Here is a 16,015-nt window from a genome sequence, read left to right on the forward strand (position 1 = left end):
CAGAAAATGATTATCACCACAGTAATATTCACCACAAGATACCATACCAGAATTAAAGGGAAGAAAAAGTACACAAAGTAAGTAAAGCAGCAACTTTTACCAATGGGATGTTCGTGCTCCACAATCCCATCTCAGACACATTGCATGCAATGCAAGAAGCTGATTGTTAATAAGTAAAATCAACACCACCAAAGGTAATCAATGTTTTATTTATAAACATACATTTACTATAAAAGCTGTTGCATTTTAGACAAGTTTTCCTAATTTCCAGAGGCATTTTAGAATAAATAAAATCAAGGAAAGATTAGCGCAATTGGTATTCAACATCAGCCCCAGCCAGGACAGCGATCCTTGTCCTCAAGTGGACATGCACAGAAGGATGGTCCCCTTCTGGTTCACCAACCTTTAGGACATTCACTGAAAACTACAGATGTACTGCATCAATAACACTACTACATAGCAAGAGTAAGGAAAAATACACCATGGCAAGTGGGGTAGTGAAATACAGATGGGTTATGACACTTGTTGAAGGAGTAAGAGGCTAAATAAATTCTGAAACATCTAAAATCCATTACATATATTGTACTTGCTTAGCAATAATAAATCATTTTTGCAACAAATACATTTACATGGTAGTTCAAATGTAGTAAAGCGTTCTTTCTGTTTCTGTGCTTAAAGTTCCTGGTAAGAAATGTATCATACTTGTGTGTTTAACCTGAAGGAAGGAAAAAGAAGGAAAAGGAAGGAAAAGAAAGGAAAAGGAGGGAAAAGGAAGGAAGATTTTAGACTGAATGAATTTGCCGTATAAGATTCCAAAGGAAATGTAAATCAAACATCAGCAGTTGGCAAGTACAATTTAGAAAACTGCTGAAAATTATTCTGTGCTGGTGAACAGATGCTTCCTGGGGGGAAAAGCTGTAGTCTGAAGATGCTGCTTCATTTTGCTTTACATACAACCAACGTCACCAAAACATGCATATATGAAACGAAGGGATAGACACTGGGACAAACTAAGCAGCTTCAGGGATGCAGCCGTGTGCCTGCAGCGCTATGCACACCCCCTCCCCAGCCCTTGCTCATGCATTTGAGTCCCAGCCATGCTCCTACACAGCCTGGGCTCTTAGCATCAAGTTATTGAGAAGCGGATCTAGCCTCTGTGACAACCAACCCTTTTGTACACTTGTGAGCAGTCTGCACATCTAAACCACGTCACACGGGGAAGCAGTGACTCACACCAAACAGATGTATGAGCATGCATTAAAGGTCTTGGTTAGAAATTAGGCCCAGGCATCATTTGTTCGCATACCCTTAATGCAGCCCATGGAATTGCACAGATGCACAAAGTAGTTTATAAAATCTGCTTCTGAATTTCCATGTTACGCGTTATTTGCAGGAAAATGCTGTGATGTCCACATGCAAAGTGTAAACCTCCTGGTTATCAAAACCTTTCAGCAGTAAGTCATGCAATCGGTTAATCCAAATATTGGACTCACTGTTTCATTTCCAAAACATTTTTTCTGATTTTTGATTAATTTTTTAAAAATATTCCCCAGGTGAAGTCCGTGAAGGACTTCATTTTTTTTTTTGATTTATTGCATCCATAAGTCAGCACTGACTGTGTGCAATAGCTTTGCAGTTTCTAAGGCACAAATTGAAGGAAGTAACATGTAACTTTCCAGCAGATCTCCACAATCTCCTCACATGACAGCATTGTACATGTGTTGCCAATGACACGCAGTTCTGCATGCGCATGTAACTCACATGCAAGCAATTGTCTAATGTTTAAACCAATAGTTGCTAGCTATATTACAACTCAAAATTATTGCTTCCCTAATAACGACTTAATTTCCATTTACCAACACATCAAAAGACAATGGATGTACACAGACATAAAACAAATCTTTTAATTTATTACAGTTTTAAGGCAGGATAAGTAACTTTTTCCCTCCATTTTAAGTTGCATCTTGAAGAGCTAAAGTGGGATATCTTAAATAACCATTTCCTTTACCAAACTGTGCTATAAAATTTTACAACTGTAACACATCCCCTGAACTTGTCTGTGTACTCTGATAAACTCACACAGCTCTGGCCATTGCTTCCATGAGCTGCTGGAACACTTCAGTGAGGAGCAAAGGCTTAACCAAAAGGCATAAAGGAAAACTTGCCCAAATGGGGGGAAGCTTTCGCCTACTGCCATCAGCCTCCTTCCTGCCTCCCTTCCAGGCTCACAGGCTTTGCTTATCTTGTTGGGGTGGATGTCTGGAGGAACACAGGTTCCTGGCTGCATAATTCATCCTTAACTCGTGTGATGATTCTGGAGGGGACCCAAACCACACATATTTCTCCCCACGAGACTTCAACCAAACGTAATGATTGCAAGGGAAAGAGCAGATCCCAAAACAACTCAGACTGTCAGTGGGAAAGCACCACGCCAGACAGAACAGCTTCACTGTAACCATCACACTGCAGCTTGCAGGCTCGCAGTTGCGTCTACCCACGCCGCTGCCTCTCCCCCACATCACCCTTTCACCAAATTCAATGACAACATCAGCTGCTGAACTTAGAAAGAAGGATTGCTCCTGACAGGAATCTTGCAGTCGTTAATGGTATGCAGTCTTTAGGTTTAATGAAGAAATCTTTATTTGAGAGAATATTGAGCTATAGTCATGAACATTACTTGAGGTACACAAACAAAAAATCCTATCACTAAAGGTGCAATAATTTATTTGTATAACTCCTACCCTCCACTGAAGGTAATATAAACACAAATGTTTCAGAATTACAGGATGTATTATCAAACTAGTCTCTGTATAAAAAAAGTTATAGCTTCAGTTATAACAGAGAAGTCATGTGCTGTGATGCTTAGTTTTTCAAATGCACTGATTAGGTACTACCTTAAAATTACTTCTCATCTCAACTTGGCATATTCTATAAAGGTTCTGTAAACTCAAAATTTTAATTCCTAGAAATATTAACACAAAACAGCTTTATTGCATGTTTATTTCCTTATTACTTTCAGGAGGACAAAGTAACAGACTGAAAATCATAGACACACCTGAAAATGTGGGATTTTTTTATAGTACTTAGGCATTGCCTTACCAAATATGGTCATATATATGTCGCAAATTTCTTAAGAAAGGGCAAAACAACATATTGCATTTTAAAGGAGCAGGTGCAGTGCTTTTATGAGTTTTTCAAAATGAGATGAGGGCCACGATGTCCATGATTCAAGCTCTTAGAAATGATTGTCTGGAGGCAGCCGATACATATGAGAAGAGAGTTCCTTCTTCAAAGTAATTAGGACCGAAAGTCATGTCACAATGTAGTTGGCTGTCCAGCAGCTGGAAAGAAAGAAACAAACAGAATTCAGTCATTGGTTTACAAATTTTAACAAACGTTCCTCCTGAACCAATGGAGTACATAGGATTTTCCTGATATGAGCCTTATCATTTTAAAAAAAACGCATCTGGAAATATGTGTCATTGGTGCCCTGCATCTCTTCCTTCCTGCAAAGTTGGGGCACTAACTGCAAAGAAGGGTTTTGTGCTGTTTGCATTCTGCATGCACTTTTATTTAATTTACTCGGAAAGTACTTGTGGGTGTACTTACTATTAGGCTCTGCAGTGGCAAAACAGTAAAGCAGAGGACTGATGAGTCATCTTCAGCTGTGCCTGGTTTGTGTTACGTGGTAATACAGAGCCCTTGTGTTATCTGGCCATACAGGGAATCTCTTGAATTTACTGCTTGCCTTTGATTTCAACATTCACAAATCTCTAACTCTTTGCATTTTTGGCACGGAATAGTGAGCTCCCTCAGTAACTAGGATTGTGAGATTTTGTTGTTGAGAAATAACCTACCAATAAAATCCCATCCACTTTTATTTAAAAGTAGAAATATACTCTGGACTACTACATAATCTTTAATGTGTTTCTCCCTTAAGTTTTTTGGTAGTTGATTTTGAAACAAAATCCCCCACAGTTTCAAATAAACAAGTTTCTGCAGCAAAAATATCTCACTGAGATGTCCCTAAGCATCTTAAAGCAATACTGATTAATCCTGGGTTTGTCAGAGAACATCAGTTGTGTGCACTGCTGTGTAGGTATTCAGACATAGGCAAGGATGGAGGCAGGGAAGAGCTGTGAAATCAGGCAACTGACTTTGTATTTAGCATCAGACTTCCCGGAACTGGAAGGCAAAACACTAGTATTGTGCCCCTTTGTTCTTCAGTTCAGATGTGGAGTCTGTCAAATTTTAGTTTAAAATGAGTGACTAACTGTGTTTGCAGTTTTGTCACATCAAAATTTCAAAGTCCTTTTGAAATTGTCAAAAAAAAAAAAGGTGTAATTTAAATTTACATGGCCCATATTTTGAGATTTTGCACGAGGAGTGGACACAACAGGAAGAGACAATTTGTAGGAAAAAGACAAAACCTTCCCATTATTATTTTTCAGAAACCATACGTTTCCACAAAACCTATTCCCACGGTCATCAACACAGTTCCCATTGTGCTTGATATGCACAAATGCAAAACCTTACAGCACAAAACACTGCACACAGTTCTGTACTGCATTTTCTAGCACTACAGTGGTAGAAGATCGAGCCTACAGCAGCATATAGACTGATATACAGTTTTACTGAGCCTACTGAACCTCAATTCTTGTTTAAGCAAAAAGGATTAAAAAGAAAAGAAAAAAGAGAAAGAAAGAAAGAAAGAAAGAAAGAAAGAAAGAAAGAAAGAAAGAAAGAAAGAAAGAAAGAAAGAAAGAAAGAAAGAAAGAAAGAAAGAAAGAAAGAAAGAAAGAAAGAAAGAAAGAAGACTTATCACCTTCTCTTCCTTTTTGTATAAAGATAGATGTCCAAACATGCATTATAAAGGTCAGGACTTCAACCACATGAGGCAGTTTTATGGTATCAAGCCTGAAGAGGATAATCTATTTCTGAATGTGTTAGGTTAAATAATTAATACAACGAGTTGCTAGCATTTCTTACCAGAATTAAAAAATAAATAAATAAATAAAAATCACCACAGAAATAGTTATACGACAGCACCCTCTAGCTCTGCTGATGGGTAAATATCTCTGACCTGAAATAGCAGAGGAAAAAGAATCTGTTCTACTAGCAAAGGTGGGGAGGTATCTTTCCTACTCCTGGATTTCTATTGCTTTTGAGGTAGAGGAGGAGAAATAACAAGATAAAAGTGCTCTATATCCCTGCCCATCAGTTACAGCTGTAGGCAGTGAGTATACTGAACACGAACATGTGACAAAAAGGCAATGATTACTCCCATGGATTTCTTCCGTGCCTTCTGAAATGCTCTAGCAATTTGGTATCCAGCACTAGGATTTTCAGGTGATCTAACGTAAGGCAGGAAAAGTGCATTGAGATTTCTTTGACATGCAATTGTCTGGCTCATTCTTCCAAACTTGTAGCCAGCAACATATTAGCACATGTCTGAGGATCCCACCACAAGGATTCGTTGTGGTAAGTTACATTAAGTTCCTAATATTTTCCTTCACCCTTTTCTCTGCAAATAGATGCCTGGAGACATAACAAAACAAAAACAAAAACAAAAACAAAAACAAAAACAAAACAAACAAAAACCAAACCAAAACAAAAACTTCTCAAAATAAGGCCCAGGATCCTAGATCTAGTGGAGGCAGCTATACTGACTTGTGTGAAGTAACAGATTCAAGCCTTCAGGACATGCAATGTGTGTGCACTCTGTAGAAGTTTATATTTATGCAGAAGAACTGCCTTATAGCCTAGTATTGCTGAACAAAGATCCTTTGTGCAAGATTTAATGAGCTTGGAAGTCTTTTTCATACAAGAGGATGACTAAAATGAGATGGGAAGGCTCCCCTTTCTATAGCAAAGCTATGCCTAAGTTGCAAAGCCATTTTGGCACAACACTTTTTTCCAGGAGGAGAAGAGCCCGTCAGTTAAAAGGATGGTAACAGTGCTGTTAGAGTTCACCATGAAATCAGACAAAAATACACATCCACCTTAGGACAGGATTTGATACTTACTTCTGGATCGGATGTAACAATCATTGCAGTTGAGAAGACCATTTCTAATCCTGACATCTGTTCCACTTGCTGCATCTCCCAGCTGTCCCTTGCAAATGCCACACTGTCAATTGAAGCACAAAGTATGACAGGTCATGCCCCAGTATCTGTCACAACTCTCCCAAAATTTTGACTTTTGTTTCAATATTTTTTGGAACAGTGAGAAAAAATAACCCCCCAGAACCCAGCCCATAATCTTGTGGAGTACTGCATATCAGTAACATTTTTTTTTATTTTTTTTTTCAGAGCCAACAGCATTTAGGACTGGATTTCAGCAGTCAGTACTCATACAGAGGTAAAGTTTAAGTGGTTTTAAGAGACACTTGATTTTGATGTTGCACTCTAGAGCCAGCCTGTTTGCACAGGAAAATCTTCTAGAGGCCAGAGGTTTAGTTTGAGTAAATGTCAAAATAAATAAATAAATAAATCTACATAAACACCTAATACCAACTAGGGCCGGGATAATGCAGATGGACACTCTGAGTTCTCTAGATAACACTGTCTTTAGTCATTTCCTGAGACATTCAAAAACAGAGACAAAAGTATTTCTGTTTAGAACTCTGGTGAAAGCCAGGATATACATAGAAATGCTGAGAAAATCTTCAGAATATAAAATCTTGCAATATTTTTGGATGATTTTCCACAGTCGAAGCTTTCCAGCCATGGGTCAGAGAGCTTACAAACTGACCAGATTCAAGGAAAAAAAAAATCACAAGATATCTAATTTTATATTTAGAAAACAAGTACAACCGGAAAGTTACATGATTCCTCCCTCTGTAAGTTAGGAAGCTAAGTTTACTTGCTAAGTTACAGATTTTAGTTCATCTAACATCTGACAATAGACTGTATAGCAGTATTACTTTCACTTATCCACAAACAAACATAATAAGCATGCAAATCCCTGGTCATCTCATTTCCAGTGACACATCTAGACCTTAATACACTCTCTCCTCACACAGGATGATGACCTGAGATTTTCTGCAGGTGGGCACAATAAGAGACGTACCCGGAAGCACTGAATATGGAAGTAAAGACCAAGTGTTTCAATAATCATGGCAGCTCCCTTTCCAAGAGGAAGCCCACAGGTGGAACAAAGCTTCTTTCCACTGACAGACCTAGGAGACAAACATTGTTGTAAGAAAAAAAGAGCAGTAACTAAAACCCAAACAAATATTTGCACAGGTTTAGGGGGAGGGAAATGATGGGAGAAGGGAGTGCTGGGGGGGTTTCACATCAGAAATGCAAGTTGGCCCTTCAACCATTAGGACATTTTCTACTTGAAGACAGTTTAACACAAGACATGTATGATTCAAAACTTTGTCTGAAATAAGGAGGGCTTCTGACTGAGCCCTGGGGCTAAAGCAGGCTTTTGCTGAATCAGCCTGCACACCTGCCACACAGATGCACATCTGCCATCCAAGCAGAGGAGTTCAAATGCTTGAATGCACAGAAGCTCGGACCCATTTCCTTGCCAGTCTGCTGTGCTACATCAAGGGAGATGCAAGCCCTTTAGCAGAGGCCCGGATGGATGGGAATCATGCCTGTGGATGACCAGGACCCAGCCAATGACGCAGCAATCAAAGCAGATACTCACATACATTACCTGACTCGGATTCTCAGTCTGGAGTTTTCTCTATTTGTTTGCACATGGGTTTGCTTACTGCAGGTCAGAAGGCAGGAATGCTGCTCTTACACCCAAATGAGCTGGCTAAGTTCAAGCAGCAACATAACTGCAGTAGCACAGACCAGGAATCAGGCACTTACTAACTCAGTTTAGCCTATGTTGCTGCAAATACATGCCTGTTATACTCCAGTTAGTTTAGATAAAAGCTGAAATCAGACCTTCATCTGTACTGCAAAAATACTTCAGCTCTCACTCTAAGATTCAGTCCTGTCTAGACATTTCTAATAAATCAGCTGTTTGATAACAGCTGGGCCCCAGGTACTCTTTTTCATAATGTTTTTAACGGCAGTGCAGGTATACACTTATATGTGCTTCACGCTCTTCCCTTCTCACCTATCTGCCAGCCTGTCAGAAGTGGTGTTCATCTAGTGAGATGAGCCTGAGAACGAATGGGATCCCCTGTCATTATGTGTCATCCACGCTTTTTAGAGCCAGGGCTGAAACCAGGAGAGAAACTTCAGGATATGTCAAGTGTTTTGAAAAGATGGTTTGATGAAATTGTACGCAAATTTACAATATCTCACTTCATGTTTTTGGTGCAACAACCTAATAAGCCACCAGAAGAGACAGATATGGGCTGCATTATGATTAAAAAGCTTTTTTTTTTTTTCTTTTTTTTTTTTTTTTCAGAAGACACAGAAGCAGCACAAAGAGTCATCACAACCAAAAACTGTTCTTGCCTCCATCTAATCTCTGTCACTATTGAGCACATCATTTTCTATCCTACCATGTACATTGGCAGCACAGGCAGTCAGTGTCTTTTCTTGTTTCATTCTTGTTACTACTTTTAGAATAACTTCATTGGATTCTTCTCCTCACCTACAACCATAACCCTTCTGCTCCCATCCCTTTTTACATTATCCTAGAGTCCAGATTTGTTTCCACTTCTTCTCCACTATCAGATTTATTATATGGACAATAGAAGAATCAAAGAATAAAGTGCTTTGAGAATTTTTTTGAGAAGTTTTCTAATGTTTTACTGGAAGGATTGATTACATCTTATCCATTATTTTCAAAACTAAGATTTATTTCAGAAGAAGATCATGGAAAAGGGACTCAGATCAGGTTACAGCTGCTAAATGATATGACGTAGCTATCAAGAATAGTTACGTGTAGTGATAAATGATTTGCAATATCATCAAAATTGCAGCTATTATTAGCAAAAATAGGAGAAGTTGTTCACATAAAAAAAATCCCAATAGTTTCATGACAATGCAAATGGCATTGGAAAGAAAGCTTTGCTATCAAACCTGAAGAAAAATGTTATTTAAATATAACAAAGTTTTGCTATGGTTTCTGTGTTGTATGATTGCCCTACTTAATAAGCTAACTGATTTTAATATATCCCAAATTATTGGTGATTCAGTCAGGCTGCAGTTCCTATTTATTTAGAGTTGGAACATCTATCTCACTAAAAACTGCACAGCTCATTGACAGACAGAATCAAATCTCCAGGAACACATCTTAGTCCTGAGCATGTGACTTTTCACTATAAAGACAACATCCTTTGACTTAAATGCTCTGAGCTCATGCTTTAGTGCTTGCTTTGACTGGAGCTTATATTATCCTATTTCAATTTCATTGAAATTTCAATGATCAAGCAGTCCTATAGCTGCCTTCCGAACTGTGTTATTTTAAAACACAACGATACTGCTGAAGCAGGCAGGAAATATGGAAGAGGGAGCTACATGTTTATTATGTGGACGGTTATGAATTGCCACATTTAGAAGAATAAATAATGCATCTGCATAATACTAATGCGATTTATACTGCAGCCGTTCACCAGTGCCCACAAGACATATTCAGTCTGCAAAATTCCTCAATTGACCTTTTGTACCTGTTGGGTGACTGACTCGGCGCAGCAGGAGAGCAGGGAGACAATGGCCCGGATCGGAAGTTCTCGTGACAGCCTGCCCTAAAATACAGGAGAGAAAATGCATTACTACAGCTGAAAATAACAGAGGTTTTATCCTGAGAAGGGTACATCACAAGGCATAAATCTGATGTCTACTGCCATTTTGACACAAAACAAACAACCAGCATGCATATTTTGGTTCAGAGTCTTGATCTGCTTGCTATTGCTCAATAAAATAACTCACGAAGTAATTACCCACGTGCTGACTCCTACCAACACAACGTAGCTTGATGAAGAAGGGTCAAGGCAAGGCACAACATCTTGCCAAGGGAATGTGCACAGAGGCACACTGGTAGAGCAGACAGGGGGTCACTGATGGAGGGTCTGTGCCCTTCACTGGGTAAAAACAAAGCTGTCAACACTGAAAAGCGGACTATTCCTATCTGCATCCATTCTATCTTGCAAAAATTTGGTGAGGAAAAACATGCACGCTTTCTGTTATCAGCAATCATAGGATTGATTCAATCTCTCACTGCATGAAGTTGCTAACAGATTAGATTTTTTTTTTCAAACACATGAGTAGTTTGTTATGAGGATTAGGTAACCAAACCTCAATCTACATTAGTTTAGACAATATACATGTACAAGCTTTATAGAGGTGACATAGTTTGCAAGGAGACTGTTCGTATATACACTACAGAAAACTGATGTTGCTTCCTCATTACAGATACACTTTTTGCAAATATTAGGTAAATGTATACCCTGTTTACTGAAAGAAATGGCATTACCTTTTAGTACACAGCAAAGCATCAGAGAAGAAAAAAATATATGCAAAGTTTCTAGCAGAAAGAAAACATTAATCTGTAAATATCCTCTTTTAAATGCCATAATTCTTAAAGAACTATTCCAGTGGAGTGGAATAAGCGATGTGTCTTTAGAAGCCAGGGAATGAAGCTCTCAGATACTAACTTCAGTGAGGCAAACTTCAGCGTGCCAGTGAAACCTAACCTACAGAGAATGCTGAGCAGGGATATAGGGGAGGAGAGAGTCAGCATGAATTCGCACACTCTGCAGTAACTCTTATTTTATGTTCTCACCTCCTTCCTTCCCCTGTGGAGTTCGGTTTCTGTCCCACACTCTGACCCAGGAAAGATCTTTGCCGAATGTCCTCGGAGCAATGCAGGGACTGTTTCGTCAGCAACTGCTGGTTCCATGAGACATCTGAAATGGGAGGTGGGGACATCTCAATACTTAGGACAAAATGCTTTTGTCAGTACTGATTAGCCAACAAAACTTGTGGATGCACCATAAAGCAGACAACAGACATGAAAGTCAGAATTAGGCAAAGATGACCACCTTGACCGTTGTAAGGAAACACCAGAAGCTTTCAGTTACATACAGTGCTGTGTTTTCACATCCCCAGCCCTCTCCTCGGATAGCTTGTACCCCTTTGAAAGTACTGTCACTTAAAAACAAATTCTCAGAAAACCAACACGAAATCAGAGATGGGCTCTGCTGCATCAGATGGGGTAAAGTCCTGCTGCATTCCCTTCCCTTACACATAATAGTATGTAGAGTTGATAGAAAGGTGGTACACTCACAGTTCTCCATGAGCTTATCAATAAACAATTTCCTTCCTTTGTAATTTCCTTTTATGTTTCAGATGAGTGCCTAAGGCCTGGTGACAACACCAACCTCTCAGCACTATGCAATGAACTGTGGTGCCCAGGCAACCAACCATCCTGCCCATCGGACAGAGCACACTACATGGATCCTTCCAGACAAATTTTGTGGCTCACTGGTCAGGAAGGACCTTACCTTTCAAAGCATCAACTAACTGGTTTAGAGGAGAAGCAAATTTTTACTGGGGTCTATGAAAAGCATATTACGTATTTTTTATATCATCAAGGTCAAAAAAAAAAACTAGTCCTGACTATTTAAGATCTTAAGGAAAGAGCAAGGATGTGATGTGTCAAGGGGCAAGAAAGGAGCTGCCAGAAGTAGAACAAGCTGTTGAAGAGAAACCAGAAAAGCGTTATTAGCAGGAATTAAAACTGTCAAATCTCTTAAGTTTGCTTAATCACTACTACACATCCTCAAGGTTGGTTTACTTGGCAGCATCTTTTGCTTTCTTTACTCGAGTAACCTTTATCAAAGAGCTAAGAACACAATAAAATTGTGACAGGGTGAGCAAACCTGCTAAACTAAATAAACTGCATTTGCATTTGGAACAGGAAACAATACAATAATAATACACAAGTAATAATGCACAAGTAATAATACACTAATAACTCTGAAACCTTTATTATCCATGGGTGGTTCATTATTTATAATCATTAATTTTAATGTTAGATTGAAAACGAAGATCTAAAATTTGTTTTTAAAATCTACAATTCCTTAGTCCTACTTATTTACTCTCCATTTATTAACTCTCCACTGTTCACTTACATTAGACAGTGATACTAAATTAGTGAATCTCCCTTTTTTGAGGGTGACCCTGTTGACAGAAATGCTTTGGGGAAGTTTCTACATTATCAAGCAAGCAATATTTATGGGATCTTTAAAATTCTATCAAGTTGTATCAAGACAAATCCTGAATGTATACTGGGTAATGTAACAGACGGAAGATAACTATGACATTACTGTAAATTAGATTTCTACTTGCAGCCAAAACATTAATTGCTGATGTAAATATGATTTTAAATTTTACCTTATTTCTCTTTACTAACAGAAAACAACTTTTGAATCTGAGATATTCAAATTTTGAAGAAGTAAGTGTGCTGTTAATTTCCAAAATTCTCTGAGTTAAATTGCAAGCCACTATAAATACCTGCAAGATTTCTATCTGGGTAAGAATACATGCGTATGAAGGTCTTGATTCTCACCCTGAGTCAATGGCAGATTCAGCCGGGCAGGTGAGCTGCGCTCCATCATTGACACCTGGTGCTCCTGTTCACCTCCTTTCAAGATACCCGTCTCTGGGTGTCCTGAGAGCACTTTATTTCCACTGCCAACAAAAATAAGTCACATTGTATAAATAAAGTGAGGAAAAAATCCAACTAGAGTCTAATGGTAAAATCAGATTTTTGAATGTAAGTGCAAAAATGTACACTTATTATGTGCAACAGAAGTTTTGTTATATGTGTCAGCACTGACAAACCAATGGGTAAAAGCCATGAGTTAACAAGTCTGACTCCAAACGTGCCAGGTGTTCCTTCTTACCTCACACACAGCCACTTACATGCACTAGAGACCACTCTGGATTTGTGGAAAATGGTTTACTTGGTAGAGAAACAGCTTCTTTCAGTGTTCTCTATACAGCGTTCAGCATCATCAGATGCTTTGTGAAAGCTGTGATTACCAGTTTGACAAAAGACCAGTACTTTGAACACCATTTGGCAAGCTTGGGTATGGCACTTCCGAGACAGACAGGCAATCTCACATTGCTTCTGAGTGAAAATGGCTCCTTCTCCTTTATTCATCCCAAAGGCTTGTGAAACTTGTAAGCAGAACACAGTGCAGTGACATACACAGATGTCCAGGCTAAGATCTGATTTTGATCTGGTTGATGTAACAACCTCTCAGAGAAGTCATATGCTGAAAAAGTAAGCCTTCTGACATGGCCAGCTAGCACCACGCATGGCCATATATACATAAGCCTGATCAGGATGTATTACACCTATCACCACGCCAATGAAATGAGAAGACTAAGACCAAATGCACTTTATTTCCTCCTCTAGTAGTTGTCGCACCACTGGAACCACCACCTTGAGACGTGCAGTTATCACAGCCTCATGGTCAGATGCTGATGTTCCAGCATCAATCATTGGCAAATGTGATGTCCCAGAACTATACAGAACACAAAACTCCAAAGGGCTAAGAAATGCCTAGGCTTGATCCATACCTCCTCTTTTCTTGCCAGCGTTCATTTTCCTTGCTTTTCAGAGCTGGAATACTGTCCTGCTCCCAGAGCATTTTTTTCTGCCTTGTAACTTCATTTTGTTTGCCTTCCTCTGGAGAGCTGTTTGAATCAGTTGTGTTCTAGAAGACAGCAGGGGAGGGAACAAGGAGCTTCTCTTGAACTCAGCATCAGCATGCACATGAGCAAAGCACAAGGTACCCCCAGTACTACGTTCAAAATGTACTGGAGTGGGTGATACCTGAGTGGAGCAGCTTGTGTGAGCCATGGCATGGGACCTTTCACTTCTAGGTGTAGTCACTGCCCTGAACAAGCAACTCCACACAGGAGTTACAGTTACCACTATACAGCCATAGGGACAAAGGGCTGTGGCTGATGACCCTGTCTGAGGATGAGTGACAAGATGAGCTAGGAAGAATGCAAGAAGAAGCAGATGATACAGGACATCTAATCCTGAAGTTAAATGGAAAAAGGCAGATGACTTCTTCAGTGTGGCTGCCTTGGGCAGGAGAAAATTTAAGTCTGGGAATCCCACATTTATTGTATTGGTGTCACCTGGGGGGGTCTGTTCTCTGGCAAACACTTAGTTATATGTTAGATGCACGAAGTTAAACATTTTGTGCAGCATATGCAAGAAGAGAATCAGAGAGTGAACATTCCTCCATTTGCTTTGCTGTTTTCTGGAAGGGATGGCAGGACAGAAAAGGTGGAAAAGCAGGAAGGTAAGATTCAACCCCAACTCAGATATGCTTAAAGCACTGTCTGACAGTCAAGGTTTCGCATGCAGGGAAATAACTTCAGATTTTGTTGGCTTTGAGAGGGTAGGTAAAACAAACAGAAACAGGGGACTTTTTTCACAGCACCAGTCAAAGAAGAGAAGTAGCTGCAAAAAAAGAAAGTTTAACCCTCTGCTCCAGTCCAAAATGGGACAATGCCAGTTGATTTAGGAGTACATCTCTTCACTTGTGAAAATATACAGGTTACAGCACTTTGAGGTATTGCCAGTTATGGAAGGTATCCAGGAAATACTCCAGGAAATACTCCTCTCATTGTTCCCAGACTTCGCTAGCCTTTAGCAAAGAGTGAAACTCTGCACTGAAGATGGCTTTGACTTTATTGCCTTAGGATTCCACAAGAAACTCACCTCTGTTTTATTTCCTTCAGTGGTAGAGGAAGAAGAGGAGAGGAGATCAGCAGAGTTTGAAGAAACGATGAATGGAACTACAGTATCCTCAATTATCTTACGTTCCTAAAAAAATTAAAAAAAATAAAAAAAAAATAAAAAAGAGAGGACCAGGAGAGAGTGGGAGTTAAAAAACAGAATTATAACTACATGCTTAAAAATTAGAAGTGTAAAGTTTGGTTACATGTTCATATTTATATGTCTAGGAAAGAACTTATGTTACCAAGAATAACGGTAATACCTCAACTTTTAATTTGCTGCAACATTTTAAAATCCCCCACCTTTCACCATTACCATCTTTGAGACGGGATGTCCATTTCCAAACTGAAAAAAGTATTCCACTTGGGATGGCACCACTGCTTCTCACAACATTGGTCAATTAAATTACATAAAAAAATAAGAAATTACACCTAGTACACAAGAAACCTATTTCAAAAGCTGAAAAAAAAACCTTTTTCTTAAGATTACAAGCATGGCTCTCAAGCACAGCTGATAATACATCAATTTGCATAAGGTACTACTAGTCAGACTAACAACATTGATATTTTCCACGTTTCTGCAAAAACGACCCATATATGACAGAATAAAAACACTATTGTCTATATTGTAAATATACTACAACTGGAAGCTTTGGACATTTCCTATGACTTTTTTTTTTTTTTTTTAAACAGGCTAGATTACAAAACATCTACATGATGAAGCCCAAGGCGGACAATAACTTCATCTGGAATTCCACCAAGTCCAGACATCAAGTATATGCCAAAGCACAAAAGACTTTCACTCTGCAGGGAAGCCTGAGCGCGCCCAGACACAACCCTTTTGACTCACCCAGCCTTGCATGGCAATTAGGCACCTCCACCTCTGCAGAGACGCTGAGGATACCTGTCTAAATATTTAAGTAGTTTTCCTCAGTGCCTATGGTAGTGTTTAAGAGAAGCAATCCTCCTGAGAATTCAGCCTTGAGAAGTCTTTCATTAAATAATTTAGGTATGGGTTTTCTTTTGGTTACATAAGTGGGTGCATTTAAATACAAGAAAGTCAATAAACCTCCTCCTTTCAGCCTTATACCTCCTCGTAGTATCTACGCTCCTCCTCTTCAACTTCTCTCTGTGCCTTTTCCCATTCCTCTTTCAGCTTGTCTTGTTCCTTCTGATACTTCTCCTGTAGGAGGATACAAATAGAGGTGAATTCAGAGCATATCATATTGGGAGTAAAGTCTGTGGTATCTCTACAGTGAAAATGAACCTGTTAAAAATGGCTCAATCAGAAACAGGATGAAACAGAAAGGTAAAAATTAGAAACATCCATG

At 39.1% G+C, this 16,015-nt stretch overlaps 1 protein-coding gene across 9 annotated transcripts in view; it reads right to left on the reverse strand.

Annotated features, from left to right (window-relative positions):
- Positions 1-2,604: 2,604 nt before the first annotated feature.
- LIMCH1 (LIM and calponin homology domains 1) overlaps positions 2,605-16,015 on the reverse strand; it is a 169,522-nt gene continuing 156,111 nt past the window's right edge. For 7 of the 9 annotated variants that reach the window (XM_082759888.1, XM_082759893.1, XM_082759891.1 and 4 more), the window contains 9 exons: positions 15,775-15,867; positions 14,668-14,772; positions 13,509-13,645; positions 12,490-12,611; positions 10,702-10,825; positions 9,578-9,664; positions 7,072-7,180; positions 6,027-6,129; positions 2,605-3,341 (listed from right to left, as the gene is read on the reverse strand). In XM_082759888.1, the coding sequence (XP_082616014.1) occupies positions 3,316-3,341; positions 6,027-6,129; positions 7,072-7,180; positions 9,578-9,664; positions 10,702-10,825; positions 12,490-12,611; positions 13,509-13,645; positions 14,668-14,772; positions 15,775-15,867 (906 nt within the window). In that variant the 3' untranslated portion in view covers positions 2,605-3,315. The remainder of the gene's footprint in view (positions 3,342-6,026; positions 6,130-7,071; positions 7,181-9,577; positions 9,665-10,701; positions 10,826-12,489; positions 12,612-13,508; positions 13,646-14,667; positions 14,773-15,774; positions 15,868-16,015) is intronic. The other 2 variants (XM_082759894.1, XM_082759887.1) reach the window with 1 other exon arrangement.

This window comes from Aythya marila, assembly GCF_965140915.1.
Source record: "Aythya marila genome assembly, chromosome: 4".
NCBI classification, from domain to species: domain Eukaryota; kingdom Metazoa; phylum Chordata; class Aves; order Anseriformes; family Anatidae; genus Aythya; species Aythya marila.